This window comes from Lytechinus variegatus, chromosome 12 (assembly GCF_018143015.1).
Source record: "Lytechinus variegatus isolate NC3 chromosome 12, Lvar_3.0, whole genome shotgun sequence".
Taxonomy (NCBI): domain Eukaryota; kingdom Metazoa; phylum Echinodermata; class Echinoidea; order Temnopleuroida; family Toxopneustidae; genus Lytechinus; species Lytechinus variegatus.
The window spans coordinates 16,362,700-16,379,765 of NC_054751.1; the positions used below are offsets into that span (position 1 = coordinate 16,362,700).

A 17,066-nucleotide genomic window follows, 5' to 3' on the forward strand; every position below is an offset into this window, starting at 1 on the left:
TCCATCATACAAATGTATTAAAACAATATCGAATATTTTAAATATAAAAAAATACTCTTCATATTTTTATTCACTTGCTTCATATCCTCAAGATGAGTTAATACATAATAATGTATATATTTTTAATTTAAATTTTAATGTAAACGAGAGAAAGTGTAGGAGGAACATGAATATGAGATGAAAAAAAATAAAGGGAACAAATCACTCTTCCTCCACTTTGATATTGAAATAGCTATTTCTATTAATTTCTTCCATTCTTATATTAATAGCTACCTCCTCCCTTCACAGTGCAGTGCAGTGGAAACAATTTTCTGTACTATATGGGGGCGGATCCAAAATTTTTGAAACGGATTTAAAAAAAAATGAGATGGGCTTCACTCCAAAACAATGAGGACTTATCTCACGAGAAATATAACAAGCAAAAGAACAGCCTTAAAAAGTTTCCCATGCTGGACCCTTCCTGGTAGTCCCCCATCTTTTCTGACGAAACATCTGGGCCATTTGCCATATGAACAAAAAAAATCAAAATAATTTCCCCAAATAATCCAGATTGCACCCCCGTGTCCACCCACGCACCCACTCTCAACTTCTAAAGTCTTTAACGCACGTTGAGGTTGACGTCGCATCGTTGTCATCATCACTATCTTCATCCCTTCTTCTCCAGCTTCTTCTTCATCATCTGCTCTGTTATTTCTTGAATTTTGAAACTTTTTTTTTTTCCATTAAATGTTGAACAATAATTTTAGGACATGACGTCATGGGAGTTTCAGCTGGGGATTGTATACACCACGTATTCGAGAGTGAGTCACCGTACCGTTTGTTCGTTTTGTGATTTTTATTGTACAAATTGAAATCTTACGAGCCAAATATTCTATAATGAAATGCAGAGCGTTGTAATGTAGAAGGTTGTTCATTACTTAGTAGTAATCGGTTGGCTGATCAAAAGATAAAAAGGAGATAAAAGACTTAGAGCCTCGGCCGTCACGGTGCAAAGTCTCACGCTTCTGCAGCTGCAGACAATACGGTACACACACTCAACACGTCAATGCACGGAAAAGACGTCGGAGAAAAGGGTTCGGAATGAGTACCGTAGTCCAACGTATTGACAACCGACGTGGGGAATCAGATTGTGAACTTCTTTTACCGGTAGGACCCGATTTCAGCGACAGCCGTCGCAATGAGAAAATACTTGATTTAGAATCGAGTGATGAGTATGTCGCGAATGTGAACGTTCATGTTGAGAATAGGATAGAACCCCCTCATTTGCATGGTCTTCCAGATGTAATTTTTGAACCGAACACGGCCACACTCGATAATTCAATGACAAGTTCTCCCGCCGGGCACAGCCGGCGAGAAAGAGAGAACGAACCTCTTTTGCAGCCGGTGCGGAGTAGGAGTAGAAACTCGTCATCTTTGGAGGATTTCAACACATTTTCAGATGACCCAGAATTTACTGGTATTGTTCGAGAGGCAGAGCAAGCCATTCTCCATGGAATTTACCCAGAAAGAATATCACAAGGATCGAGTGGAAGTTATTTTGTCAAGAGTTACACTGGGGTAGGAAGGAAATTGACATTCATTTCAACAAAGTCAATGAGGTTGAATTTACTTGAATGTTAGGGAGAATAATAATAACATATATGAAGCCCATGAAATGAAAAGATCAACATGATATTGATGAAGATCTTGTAGATCTCTACACATGACATGTAGAAAACAACTTTTAGTTTTAATTAAAGTAAAAAAAAAATCAAACTTCTAAATCTTAGGCCCATATTCTGAAGTCGGGTTTGATTTTGGAAGCCATAAGTTCAAAATTTATGTTTATATTGTATATTTTTTATGTTTACTATATTGTTTCCTTTTGCCTTCATAATGAAGAAAAATACTTCAGTTATCATTCCCAGACAATTGTGAACAATTTGGGTGTCATTAACCCAGGGATTTTAAAAAAAATGAAATTTCAATTATTTTTTATTTAGAAAGAAGTAATCAAAAGAATTCAATTACTTACGCATTATACATGTATGATGGACAGCTGTAATGAAAACTGGCAGTGTCAAAAAATCAAGCATTTGTCCTGGAGAACAAGAGAAAATAAGCTAAATATTGCCAACCTTACATGTATTTCCCCACACAGGGAGTTGTAACAGAGAACAAGGTTCATAACCTTGTTAATTGAATGAGTGGTACCGACTACTGATAGGTATTCAAACAAATGTGTTTCATTACCTTGTGATGATGTGATCTAATTTAAATTTTCATAATTAAAATAGTTCAAGAGACTCTACTTGATTGTGGTAGATCAACAGGAAGAAAAAGTTGATTTGCATTTTGCACACAAATATTTTTAAGAGAAGTTCTAGAAAATTGAATAGGAAATACCAGCTTCTAATACATAAATTGAATGTTTTTTTTTCATGTTTTTTTTTATTGTAGAAGGTGATAGGTGTCTTCAAGCCCAAGAGTGAGGAACCATATGGTCAGTTGAACCCCAAGTGGACAAAATGGCTGCAGAAGACTTGTTTCCCTTGCTGTTTTGGCAGAGGATGTCTCCTACCAAACCAAGGATATTTATCGGAGGCTGGAGCTTACTTAGTTGATAGGAAATTAGGCCTCGATGTAGTTCCCAAAACAAGGGTAAACTATCTTTTTAAAGATGTAGAAAAGGATTAGTTATACTTGAAATATACAGCATTACTATTTTTTACCATATTGTGAGTCTAGTTCATGAAACTTGGTCAAAAGGGTAACAGTGTACCACTGAACATCCTGTCTGAGTTTCAGTCCACATGACCAAGGTCAAAGGTCATTTAGGGTCAATGAACTTTGGCCATGTTGGGGTAATTGTTGTATTATTAGCATCATAACTTAAAAAATGTATGGATCTACTTAATTGACCTTAGATGTAAGAGCAATCAGGTACCATCAATTATCCTGTTCAAGTTTAAGGTTACATGATCAACGTCAAATATTGATAGAGATTGAACTTTGGCCATGTTGGGAGTATCTGTTGAATTGCCATTAATATAACTTTGAAATTTTATGCATCTACATGTAGTTAATGAAACCTAGATAAGAGTAATCAATTATTATTGAACACCCACCATGAGTTTCAGTCCTACTCATTAGTATTTTATTATAGTTATGAATGGTGTTTTTTTGTAAATAATTATTCAATAGTTTTCAGAGTCACTCAGCACTGCTGTTACAAGTATATTGCGTAATGCAGGCGAGACTGCCAGAGGCAGTTCCTGAGCTAAAAAGATGACTGTAAACTTTCACATTTTGTATCTGATATTCACAGCCCCCTGCCCTGAAGTTTCGATGATTGAAAAATATTGTAAATAATATGTGATTGTAACATACAGAGAAGCAAAGAGTTTACAAAGTACTACCAGTCACAATTCTTTGACTCACAAATACCTGTTAAAACCAGAAAACAATCATTCGGTCCACTGAATTGTTCTCCGGTTTTAACAGGTAATAGTCAAAGAATTGTGACTGGTAGTGTGCTCTCATGTCGAAATATGTTTATATTGGCAATAACGGTATTATATTACAAATCATGTACTAACAATGAATTCATCTCTGAATACAGCCCAGACAACATCAGTTTTCTTTAAATTCCATATTCATTTAGAGGTTTCACTTCCTCAACTGTACTTCAGAAGTTTGTTGTACCAATATGAATTAGTATATTTTCTTGTACTTCATGTTGTAAATTTGCAATTAAGCTTTACTGATTAGTTATTCTGTGCTTTAATATTTTGCTCATCCGGCCCAAAGGCTATGATAGCTCTAGGTAGGGATACAAAATGTCTGCACAGACTTATACATGTATATGAAACTCATTGAATATGCTAATTTCTGCATATTTTTCAAAACTCACAAAAATGCTTGTTATTTATTTGTGGACTCATTTAGATTTTTTTTTTGAGATTCACCATGGTTCTACACAGAATTTAGAAATTTTGACTAAAAATCATTTATGCTAATTTATACGAAATGTTTCATACGTCAACATCAGTTTTCTTTAAATTCCATATTAATTTAGAGGTTTCACTTCCTCAACTTTACTTCAGAAGTTTGTTGTACCAATATGAATTAGTATATTTTCTTGTACTTCATGTTGTAAATTTGCAATTAAGCTTTACTGATTAGTTATTCTACACAGAATTTAGAAATCTTGACTAAAAATTATTTATGCTAATTTATACGAAATGTTTCATAAATCACAAAAATGCTTCTCTGTCATTTCTTCATCAATTTCAATTCTGTTTCCTCATTTTGTCACCAATATAATTCACTACAGTGTCAACTGAGCTGTAATTAAAAATTGTGTTAAATTTTGTTGCAAGATGGCAGATGAGCTCCACATCATTGATGTGCTAGTTATCTTTTAACTGCCATTAAAGTAGGGAAAACATAAATTAAAACTCAAAGTATTCACTTAGATATATTAATAAAATCCTAGCTTTAACAAAGTATCCAGTTGAAATTCATCTCAAACTCAAACTTTGTCCATTTGTTTTGTGAATTAGTTGTTTATTTTGAGTCACGAGTGTATTTTCTTTATCTTGCAGGTTGTAAAATTAGCTAGTGAAACTTTCAACTATTCTCCCATCGATAGAGCAAAAGCCAAGACAAAGAAATTCACCTTGGAAAAGTTTGAAGCCATTGGTAGGAGATTCAATCGTATTGGGCTACCACCAAAGGTAAGAATACATAGTACATTATAATGTAAATTTAATCATTATTATGATGGATTGATGGTAATAATGGTGATGGCAGCAATAGTGATTTCTTTGTGCTTCCCAATATCTGGAAAGTGAGACAATTTAATAAACAACCCCTCCCCCTTAGAAATAGGAAAATAATGAATCTGGAAATAAATGATAAATGAATAAAAATAAATAAATGAAAAGAATATAGAAAAAAAAATAGTGATAAACAGAAAATTAGATAAATAAATGAAATAATGAATAATTAGGTAAATAAAAAATTAAATGTTATACATGAAGAAATATACATGTATATTAAATAAACAAATTAATATGAATCTCATCACCATGACTGGAGTGGAGTTACAGAGATGCCAAGTTCAAAGACCAGATATGTGTGAGATTTTCTGTGAATGAGTGAGATCACAGACATTGTGTACAATGTATATGGAGATAGGCTGTGATAGTTGCGTGAGACAGAGATTTGAGGGGATGAACAAGAGTCCAAAATGCTTGAGTCTCACACATAATGCGTGAGACTTGGTAGCTCAGGAGTTACATAACTGTTACACCATGGGAACTGGGTTGGGGTGTACTTCTAATGTACATAATATGCATTGCAAAAGGTCAGAATACACGCATGGCTGGTGCATGATGGGAGATACAGTATGCTCGGTCTGTCACTATATTTACATTCATACTGGAATGATGTACTGTATTGTCATTCATAAGTGAATACAGTTGATGTGTTCAAAGATAACATTTACTCTTTAAATGTCATAGTCGCCACCTAGCTCCACATTTTATAGGTTTAAGCTCTTTTACACACAGTACTACAATGTACAATGTACCTGTGAAGGTAAAAATGTATTTGCAATATCATTGTTATTGCCTATTTATTATGAAATGCCATATGAGGCAAGTCAACCCGGTATTGACCTGGTTCTTCAAATCACTTCTAAATTTGTTAAAGTTTAAAGATTTTGATGTGTCGTTTGCCCGGAAGTGCCCCCCCCCACCCCCGGATCGTTTGTGACATTTTTTTTTTTAATATAGAATAGAAGTTAGCATGGAATGTACATTCTGTATGTGCATGTTGAGTGTAACTGTTACCCCCCCCACCCTGCAGCTTTCTGTAGAATGTTAAAGGTATCAATCACCCTCTCTCAATCTTTGTTATAAATACAATGCTCAACAGTCCATTATACATACATGTACTATTGGTGAAAACTTTGAAATGTTATACAAAAGATCTTGTTACATTCTGTAGAAGTGTCTAATTTCAGAAACATCTGTAGAAACCACACAGATATAATCATGTGTGGTGACTAATGCATGAAATAATGCATGAAGGAAGTATTGTAAAGATCTCAAAATGCATTTAGTATTAAATTGTAAGTGTTTTTGTTTGTTGCATATCAACATAACCCTATGTATATCTATAGGATTCGGGAGGTTTGGGCCATGGGTAGTTTTTCATGAACTACATGTACCCCATCCTCATGAAAACTGCAGAATCAAGAAATTATGACTTTATAATGCTACATGAATAAATACACAATCCAAAACAATATAATCAATATAATTGGAATAGTATCATAAAATAAGAGGATGTTTTTTGGTACATTTTAGATCCTTTCCTGAATAGGTGAACAGTGGACAATATTAGAAGTAATTCTGTATACAATTTTTCCCCATACCTGTACAATGTACTGACATGTCGATCCATAAATGCATGTTGCATCGTCCAAAAAGTGTATTTCATATGTTATAAAGGAAATGAGCAATAAACAATTGATTTAGAAAGGATTAAATAGATTTAAATTGTTTTGACAGTCATTTAGCTTTTTGGCATATTTTGACCAGTTTCCTACACGTTTTTTTCATATTTGAGAAACATTCTGATATATTTAACTCCCAAAATGGATCCTTTCCAAAAATGATTGAATGCTGAGTGTACAAACATTATAATTGCCTGCTCCTTAACATTGATTTCTCTTTGTGCTGTGAACAATACAGCATAACAATCACTGTCCTGCTCTTGGCAAAGAAAAGGGTAAAAGAAAAAAGTCTGCCTATTATCCTAAGTTTTCTTAAAAAAAAGAAGTTTGGTACAATCATGAAGCTGGCAAAATATAGTTTTGGTCATAAGTGTGGAAAAATAGCTGACTTTAATTTGAAATAATGGGAATATGATTAAAGGGATGCTCCGGGCTGAGATTAATATGATTTAATGGACAGATAAAGAAAAATCAGACAAACAAAACATTGAAAATTTGATCTAAATTGGACTAGGAATAACAAAGTTATGGCATTTCAAAATTTGCATTATTCCGGTGAAAAATTTCTAGGCATGTCTTCATGAATATTCAGTGAGCAACTTGATAACTTGATATAACTTGGTAAAACTTGATATCCCAAATTGTTCTTTTGTATTTTATTATATAAAATTAGGTATATTAAAAAAATTCTATCAAGGACTGAAAAAAATTGGAATGAAAACTGATTTTAATAGTGCATTAGATATTCATTGCTGCATCTTTTTTCTTATAAAGGAGACATATTATTCACACATGTGTGAAAAAATGAAACAATTATGATTTCATGTAGTAACACTAAGCCCACCTAATGAATATTCATAATGATTTGCAAGCTATTTTCACAATATATTGCTAAACTTTAAAATTTTATAACTGTTATTTGTTATCCGATTTTGATGAAATTTTTAGCATTTTGCTCTTAGGATTTTACTATATTTGTTAATAGATATACATGTACATGTATTAATATTTTCAGCCCGGAGTACCCCTTTAAATTATACAATGTGATTTTGTAGTATCTACTTGTAGAGTTCGTCTATAATAATCATTTGACATTGAATGTTAGCCAACCATAAAATACAACCTGAGTCATTTAACTGACTTTTAATTCATACAAGCAGATAAAATTTTGTACCTTACCACCTTTGGACAAAGTACAAGGAAATGTTTGTCTAGCATACATGTACTAAGATTATAAAGACATTTTTACTGGTCTCAGCTCACATACATGTAAACCATAGTAGGTTTACAATTCTGCAATTGTAATTGTGTATCTTCATGGCTCTCCGTATAGTTGCTTCATTTTTTTTTATATAAAAATTAATTCATACATGTAGATTGTTAAGTCATAAAAAAGGATTTTCTTAAAATTGGAGACTCAAAAGAGCCCTTCACACCCCAGTGATATGCACTGTACAGGATATAATGTAATGCAAACAGGTATCGAATGCATGGATGATGTACATCTTAACATGCATGTCACAAAATATAATTGAGTGCACAGGCGTATACTGTCTACCAGTATAAGTCTTAACAATCAATTATGATAGAATTACCTACATGTACACATATGGTGAGTGGAGTGGTGAAGGACAAAAATGAAATATGAGCTTACTCCAGTGGTTTGTGTGCAGTCCATTGACATTTTTTTAATGTAATTTGTGTACTGATGTACATGCCAAGAAGTATGGATACATGTATATAAGGTCATGATTACTATCAGTTTGAATTGTCAAAATAATAAAGATACAGACCATTTAAATTAAGAGCTTGGCAGTCCTAATATAATTCATAAAGTCATTTTAAACTTCCTTTGAAAAGTAAATTGGTAATGATATACATTTTAAACAGTAAGAAATGCGAAGCCCACTGAAGCACTCGTTTGAAGCGTCTGCTATTTTGCAGGTCACTTGAATATTATTAACACCTGTATGATATTAGAAAACAAAATGCCCAGTTACATCTCAAGTGGTTTCAGTTCCTGTTTGTATGAGATTAATGTATCAACTTCTGCAATACTGAATGAAGTGAATATTTAATCTGCAGCTTTTACTGCTAAACTAGCTGGAAAATAACACATGGAGGCTTTATACCATGAATTATTTTAATTAGAACCATCATAAACAAGGGGGGGGGGGATAAACAGAAAATTTATTTATTGAGGATGTTTGCAATTGGATGTCAAGTCTTCAATAGAAAATAATATATTCCACAAGTGAAACAGATGATTGATGACCACAAGACACCATCGCTAGAGTGACCAAAGCTTTGTATCTTTAAAAAAAAATCAGATCTGCAGTTGAATGTTAGAAATCATAATACTGTTTCCAATGGGATAGTCTTATCTCTTCGTTTATGTGGTGTAGTGGCTCCTTTTTTCTTTTGAAAGAGAGAGCTAAGATCAACAGATTTTATCTTGTCTTCATTAAGTGATTTTCCTCAAAATATGAGATGGAAGATCATAAACCTAGCTTCAAAAATAAAGATGTCTGTACAACTACACTGTCCAATGGCCTGTATTCTGAACTCTACTTTTATAGTGTAAAGTCTGGTCTACAGTTGTAGTTTAAATATGGAAAGCCAAGTGGGACACAAATCAACCACCTAATTTTCTAAGCATTGTATCGATATGTGAAATATTTACCGTTTTTTTACCTAGTTTTTGTCTTAAATATATTGCAGAAAATTGAGCAGATCAGAATCCCATGTTTAGATCGACATCTCAGATTCTGTTCACGTATATATCGGCGACCAACGGATGCGATGATTTCAGATTTGCTTATTTGCACCCTTCTTTTAGAACCGACCACCCGCAATGTACTAATTTTACAGCCAGTTCTTGTCGCAGTGGCAAAATGTGTTGACTCTTCAAAATATATTCTATGTCACTGTGCTAAATGATTGTCTCACTTTTTCCTCTGCGAGCTCTGGCACATGATTCAACGATTGACGATGTTCTAAAGCCGATTCCTCTCAGATTTCTTGGTATGAACAACTGTTTTGCAGTGGTATTACATGTAGGGTCTGGTCAATACAACTTTGTTAAATTATACAAAATGTTTTATCGCTCTCTGGACATTGTCCCTAATTTCCTGTGCGTAGCATTTGTAATAATGTGCGCAAGGTGGTCGGCTTCAAAAGACTTAGTCGATATATGGTGGACTCATTATAGTTGACCATAATAATGGAATATGTTACATGTATTTATAATATTTTTTGTGTTACTTGTTTTATCAGGTTGGATCGTTCCAGCTCTTTGTCAAAGGTTTCAAGGATGCAGACTTTTGGTTAAGAAGGTTTGAAGGAGAGGACCTCCCGGAGTCAACATCCAAACAATTCCAGCTTCAGTTTGAAAGACTTGTTGTCTTAGATTACATCATTAGAAATACAGGTAATTCTTACATTCCTTTCTTTATTGAATTGAACTTATTCTAAAATCCCACTGCCATGACAAAACAAACAAATATATAAAAAAAAAGCAATGAAAAAATTGGATTGCATACATGTAGTATGTGCAAGGACTTGTCCTACTGGGAAGAACATACATGTAGTTTGTCACTAACTTTGTTTACACTTTGTTCATAGTGGGTTCACAGTGTAATATCACCTTCACACCAATAAATTTTGACCATTTTAAGTGTCGTCACATTGTCAGATATCCTCTTTGTGAACAAACTGAGCTCTCACACAGTTGAGGTTTCCACGGTGTGAAATTTTCTTCACTTCGATAAATTTGGGAATTTTAACATTGCGAATTGCATAATCCAAGACCCCATTTTTTCATGTTTCTCCCGTCACCAGATAGGGGCAACGACAACTGGCTGATCAAATATGAGAAGACAGGGCTGGAAGAGGACCAGCAGCAGCAGCAGGGCCTTGAAGAGTCTGGTGAGGAATGGGGTATGGTCACACCACCGGTCACTCACGTAGCAGCGATAGATAATGGATTAGCATTCCCTTTCAAACATCCAGATGAATGGAGGACATGTGAGTATGAACTTGGTTTTGATGTCACCATCGTCATGATCATTGTTAGTATCTTCCTTTACATCATCTCCATCATGTTCATCATTATTCCTCTTAATGTCATTTATAGTTCTTGAAAAGCTCCTTGAGCACTCTACAGAGTGGATTTGCCACGTTACATCATCACCATTGTCAGCATCATCAACATCATCATGTTCATCATTTCGAGCATCACCATAATTATCATCATCATCATCACCATCATCATCCTCATCATCATCGCCATCATGAACATCATCATCATCATCATTGTCATCATCTTCATCATTATCACCAGCATCATCATGTACATGATTTCCAGCATCATCACCACCACCATTACCATTATCATCTTCCGCATCATCAATATTCTCCTCCTCCTCCTTTTTTCATCCCATTTTGAAAAAGGAAATAGTGGATTGCTTCTTTTTAATCTTACTCAATAGTCAATTCATTGAAGTATTAGACTGCCTTTGTTTTATTGGTTATTACCATTAAATAATCTGATCTGTCCATTTTTCAGATCCATACCACTGGGCCTGGCTACCTCAGGCAAAGCAAGCATTTTCAAAGGAGACGGTTGACCATGTACTACCCAAAATAAGTGATATGAATTTTATTGAAGAACTCTGTACAGAGCTCTACCAGCTTTTCAGCGTAAGTATGAATTGTGATTTGACTTATATTTTGTTCCTTAAAATATATACACCTGCAGTAGAATTTGTTTTCTGTTTTATTTTCTGAAACTGAAGGTGCGCTGCTTTCCATTTGTTTCTTACACAAATAGAACAAGCTGAACTATCATACAGTTGTTTTTGTGTACATATCGGACACGAATTTGAAATTTTCAGCAACATTCTCACCCTGTAAAAGTCTGACTCTGGATCAGCGCCTGTATATATTCTGAGTCCAAGACAGATATACAGTGCAACACATATTTGTGAATTATCAACTCAATTAACCAAGGCAAAGAGATGTAACCTAATTTATGTTTGACTGAGTATATTTGACAAAGAGGGGGAAATATCTAGCTGATTGTGTGCAATGTAATTACACACGAAACAAACACAACAGCTGTGAATAATGCCCTCAAGGGAAATGGTATAATTCAACCTTTTCCATGTGAATATCGTAAGCTTTCATATTCATACAATCAAATTTGACAATCATAAATTATATTTTCATTTCCATACAAATGAAATGAACAAGTAATTTGAAAATTTACTAAGGAAATTTAACATTAAAAGCAAATTTCCATTATTATTAACCCAGAATCAATTTCGCAGAAGAATTTTTTAGAGAGATTTATATAGATTTTTCTTATCAAGTACTGCTTCTTTGAAAAGTAGGAAATGAAAGAGGAAATTTTTTTTAATACATACATGTATCTTACTCCCAAAGTGTGTAGAGACATCATAAATTTGTTAAGTTTTCCATGAAATTCATTTACATATACTATTATTATGTGCTATCGTACAACGCCTACTTAGCGAGTTGTACGCGATCAAATGGGAGGCTGAATGTCATACAATCGTACCGTTGCACACAAGACGTACCATCCAAAGTGTACCACTGCACGGCTTTAGGAGGTGACGTCACAATGCGATTTCATTGAATAAGGTGACAATGCGCGTACAGCTCGCTGGCTAAATGCGCAATGCTGTCCAAGATCATGTGCGCTTGTGGGCCCGGCTTGTGGGATTTTGCTTTTCGCTTTCAATATTTTTGCTCCCTTTTTATAGATTACTGGAGGGAAAAACTCTTGTTTTTTCATATTTTCGCTAGATTCCGAGGCGTTGTACAACACAAATAGCGAATATTCTTATTCGTGCAATGGTGCGAGATTTCGCATTCGGTGAAAGAATGAAACGCTCTATTCAACTCGGCTAACGCCTCGTTGAATAGAGCATCTTTCTTTCACCTCATGCGAAATCTCGCACCATCGCACTCATGCCTATTCGCTATTTGTATACTATCGTACAACATTCCATAGAAACATAGTTCAGATTTTATTTACACACGTATCTGAAGATATCAACCAAGGTTTAGCTATCGTTAGGCATGGCCTTGTGGTAAGATTAAACACAGAAGACATGCAAAACATAGGAAACCATTAAAGACACTTTAATCATCTATGCTAATACATTCCATATTGTAGGTTTGCATACAGCATTCTGTGAAAAATGGCAATTACAGCAGTAGATCTACTGAAAATTTTCTAGCCAAATGTGATTGACTAGGTCTTTGTTGCATGATATACTTTGTATAGATCTCAAATGGGATGGCATGTGAATACAATGATCTGATCTCTTTGGTTCAACTCTTCTCAAGAGCCTCTAATTCATTTCACTTTATAGTTTGTGTAATAATCATGCTTCAAAGCCAAATGCTCAATTGACTTTTTTGAAGAAACTAATTGTAAAAATTTGTTTGAAGTCAAATGGTTAAATTTCTTAATGCTTTGTGATATAATCTTGCAGATAAACTTCAACAATTTAGGCATAACAAAAAATCATCATTGGAACCAAATTATATATTATTTTTTTCATTTTCAGTTATATAATTTTTATTCATAATTTCTATTTTAGGAGGATAAGGGCTTTGATAAACACATGTATGAGAAACAGATGGCCGTAATGCGTGGGCAGGTAAGGATGAAATGTTTATTTTTCATCATTTAATTAAAAAATCAGTTTCACAGTTGAATTATACTGTTTTAGGTTTGACTTTGTGTGAATAATGAAAAGGGTTATTTCATGTATGGTTGCGGTGAGATGGGGAAGGGGTAAGAGGACTGACAGTTAGTATTCATCACCCTTTTCACAATTTTACGAAGAAATTTCACTCATGAAGGATGTGAAAATTGGAATCAGTTGGACTGATAATAATTTATAGTGTATTTCTGTGTCTGTGTTCATATTTCATGAACATGGAAATTGTTAGATTTACTGCTGTCAACGTTTCTTACTTCATTAGCCAAATGTTTCCGTTTGCCATGAGAGCAAATTTTGAGGACAATATTCAATGGAAATAATTAAAATAGTATGTCCAAAGTAGTTTTCCTTTGAACACTTTAGATGCTATTAACCCAGGCATGTGATTGAGACTATACCAGAACACATTGTGTGCACATTATCCATTCCCTGGGGAGTATTCCAGTGCTGCTCACATTTATAGCTACCAGTCAGTCAGTGATCACTATATTCAAATCAAACATGCACTTTTAGAGAAACAAAACATGTTTTGCCCTGTGAATTTGCATGACCCACTTTGTCACAGACAAGACGTCATACTATGATAACTCTGATCTCATAGGCTGGTATTCTGAGGTCCAGTTTAACTTAGTCCATGATCTCTGAGCTAAAATGTTTGTGTAAGGTTGAGTACCTGACATAGCATCAGGCTGGAATCCTCCTTTGGGAGTGGAGAAAGTACATACATGCATACAGAGCTTGTCTGGCATGGTTTACAGTTATGATGATTATGCGCAGTTAGAAACATGTGTTTGGTCTTATCAGTAAAAGCGTATCGTTCCATTATTTTCCCAGGTGTTGAACCTGGGCCAGGCGATGAGGGACAACAAGTCCCCCGTACAGTTGGTCCAGATGCCCCTCATCACCGTGGAGAAGAATAAGCAGGATGGGAGCAGCGGCCCGGGGCGCATCCGTCACCATAGCGACTCCTTCACACAAAGCTTCCATTCAAAGATGCCCTTCTTCAGCTGTTGTTGATGACGGCTGATGGTTAGTTAACTAGAATCACATAGATTTAAAGAAAAATGTACTTTAAGGTAATTTCTGTAGCTGTGGTTAATATTGTTGTGAAGTTGTGCAAAAAAGGTATTCGATGTATCTTGCAATCCAAACATGACTCCAATGAGAGTGATGCAATGAAGAGTATTGACACTTTCCTTGAGATCCTTTGAGTCCTGAAAATTCTAAAGTTGAGTGAGATGAGTGGTATGATACATGCATCTATTACAATTAAGCTTTAATGGATGGGACATTCCTTTACAGGATTGTAAAGTTCATGTAATGTCAACCATAAACAAGCATTTGAAGGTTTGTTTGATTGTCATGAATTTCTAAAATAAGACACTTAATTTTTCTTTTGCCAATCTGACTGTACTGACTCTTTGTAGTGGAAGAGAGTTGAACCTTGATCCCATACGGTCTCATAATTTGAACTTGTGTGTTTTTACTCCAAAAGTTTTTCCGCCGTGGAAAAATTTGATAAACAAGTGATGACAATGATCATTTATCTCGTGCTAATACACAGGAGTCTCATGCTGTGAAATTGTGGCATTCAGTTTATTGAAACTAAATGTCAGGAGAGTTTTTATTTGAAACTGCACCCTCTTTGTTGGGTGAAAAACATGATTGTTGGTGATTGGATATGCAGTATAAGCCTAGTAATTGAAAGATGTATAAACTAAAAAAAAATATATCATCTTTATAGGGAGATTATCCTTACTTTATATTTGTAGTTCGGAATCTTTACCTGTGTCAATCAGCATTCTAAATCCAGTGGTAAATTTGACCACGGTTTAGGGACTTGACTGTCAAAATGATAAGTGAATCTTTAAAAGGAAGGTAGTATATATTTGACAAAACTATATACATTTCTATGTTTACCAATATAATTTAGCAGATTCAGCAGAGATTTTGCTTCATATAGCATGCTAACAGAATCTTTTAAGAACTGGAGCAGACTGAAGCTGCTTTCATTCACCAGAATGGCAGAAGATAAAGTGAATTTGAGAGTTGTTGCAGTCAACCTCTGGACAGGTAGAAGCTAATATTGAAATACTGTAGAAACTAGATTGATATAGCTCCTTTTGCCTTTTAGCTGCTGGTAGGAGACAAAGACCAAGAGCTTTGCATGTTTAAATTGTGGCCTTGATTGGTGTTTTTGTACTTTGGGTATTGACAAAAATACATGTATGAGGATCAAATATCTGTGTTTGACTTGTCTTGCTATATTGTAATGGCTACATGTAGATGAAAGAAGGTAGTAAAACAAGTTTAAAACTAAGGTAATTATGTACTTTGAATCAAAAGTGACTTGTAAGTTGGATTTGGATGTTTTTTTTTAATTGACTACCCGGTAGTTTAACTTTCAATGATTTCTAAATACATTCAGTTCAGCTTTGAATAATGACCAACTGAGTATTAGATTTAGATGTACATGTTAGCCTGGGGGTGTTCCACAAGATTTAAGTATGACTTAGAATCGCACTGAATGTCGTTATGTACCGGTACATACATGATATGCAACGCACAATACGCAGTAGTGCGTGTCCCCCTTGCATGATCTGACCAATGGGGTCATGCCTTTTATACCGCACGCAGCTAGGCATTTGAGTTTAACTCGAAGTCATACTTTTTTTGTGAAACACTCCGTTGATTTGAATTTAAAGCTGAAGTAATCTAAATGTTATGAGATTTAAAAAGAAATCATTAATATTAAAAATAAATCTAATTCTGGCTGGTCACTATTCACAACCGACATGGATTTATTTCAAATCCTTAAAATTCAGATGTTTATTTATCCAGTTACTGGTATTCATATTATATGAATCATTTTTTCTCTGAAAATAATATCAATTATGGAGTGATCTGATCTGTATAGAACTTTTTAATTCCGAATCGAGCCAGGACTATCAACTGTTTTGAATAATAAGAAATCAAATATTCCATTACGTGATATTTATGCAGTCTTGAGAATGTACTTTAGGGGTAGAGACTTTGAGAACCCAGTAAGACTAATGTCTGCAATCAATTGTAAAATTGCTTTGGCCAATTAAATTAATTGTTACGCATGCATTTTGTTCAAAAGACTGTCCACAACCAATCAGAGTTCCTTTTTCAAATTGAAATGAGTCATTGGGTTTGGGTTAATGGGGATCAGATGATTAGTGGTAGTTTGCATTTATGTGTAAGCAGTTTATTTATTAAACATCGATCATGAAATAGGCGGTTTGTAGAAGCATGATATCTTATGTCTGTTTCTTTAATACTTTATGAGGGAAATGTTTTTAATATGATGTGTTATGATTTCAACAAAGGTGGATGAGCCCAAATAGTATATATACTTAGGTGTCATAACTTTAGGGGAAAAGGAAAGAGCAAATTTACTCTTGGAAAATGGGAACTATTTTTGTTCTATTGTGTATGTAGTAATGTACTTGTATAGGAAGTTAAAATGTATCTATTTAGAAAAAAATAATATTTTCTTCCTTCTTTGCTACAGGGTTTAAAGGTGTACTTTACTTTAAAACACTTGCTTTAATTGAAAATTATGTAATTTAACTGTCTTAGATAAATTTTATGCAAAATATTTTGGCAAGAAGCATGATTTAAAAAAACACACACAAATGGTCAAGATGCCCTGAAATGGTTGAGAGCAAATTTGACAGTAGAAGTCTCGTGAATTTTTCATGGAATGCTTGCAAGGTAGCAATTTGAAGTACATGTAACTCAGTAAATGCTTGCATGTATGTGCCAAGCCAATAAAC

The 17,066-nt window shown here is 34.3% G+C and overlaps 1 protein-coding gene across 1 annotated transcript; it reads left to right on the forward strand.

Moving 5' to 3' along the window:
- Positions 1–760: 760 nt before the first annotated feature.
- On the forward strand, positions 761–15,337 carry LOC121424969 (phosphatidylinositol 4-kinase type 2-alpha-like). Its single transcript, XM_041620870.1, has 8 exons — positions 761–1,557; positions 2,440–2,640; positions 4,587–4,718; positions 9,782–9,935; positions 10,346–10,531; positions 11,073–11,206; positions 13,138–13,197; positions 14,098–15,337. Exons 1-8 carry the CDS (start codon positions 1,081–1,083, stop codon positions 14,278–14,280), a joined length of 1,527 nt encoding a protein of 508 aa, XP_041476804.1. The 5' UTR covers positions 761–1,080; the 3' UTR covers positions 14,281–15,337.
- The last annotated feature ends 1,729 nt before the right edge of the window (positions 15,338–17,066 follow it).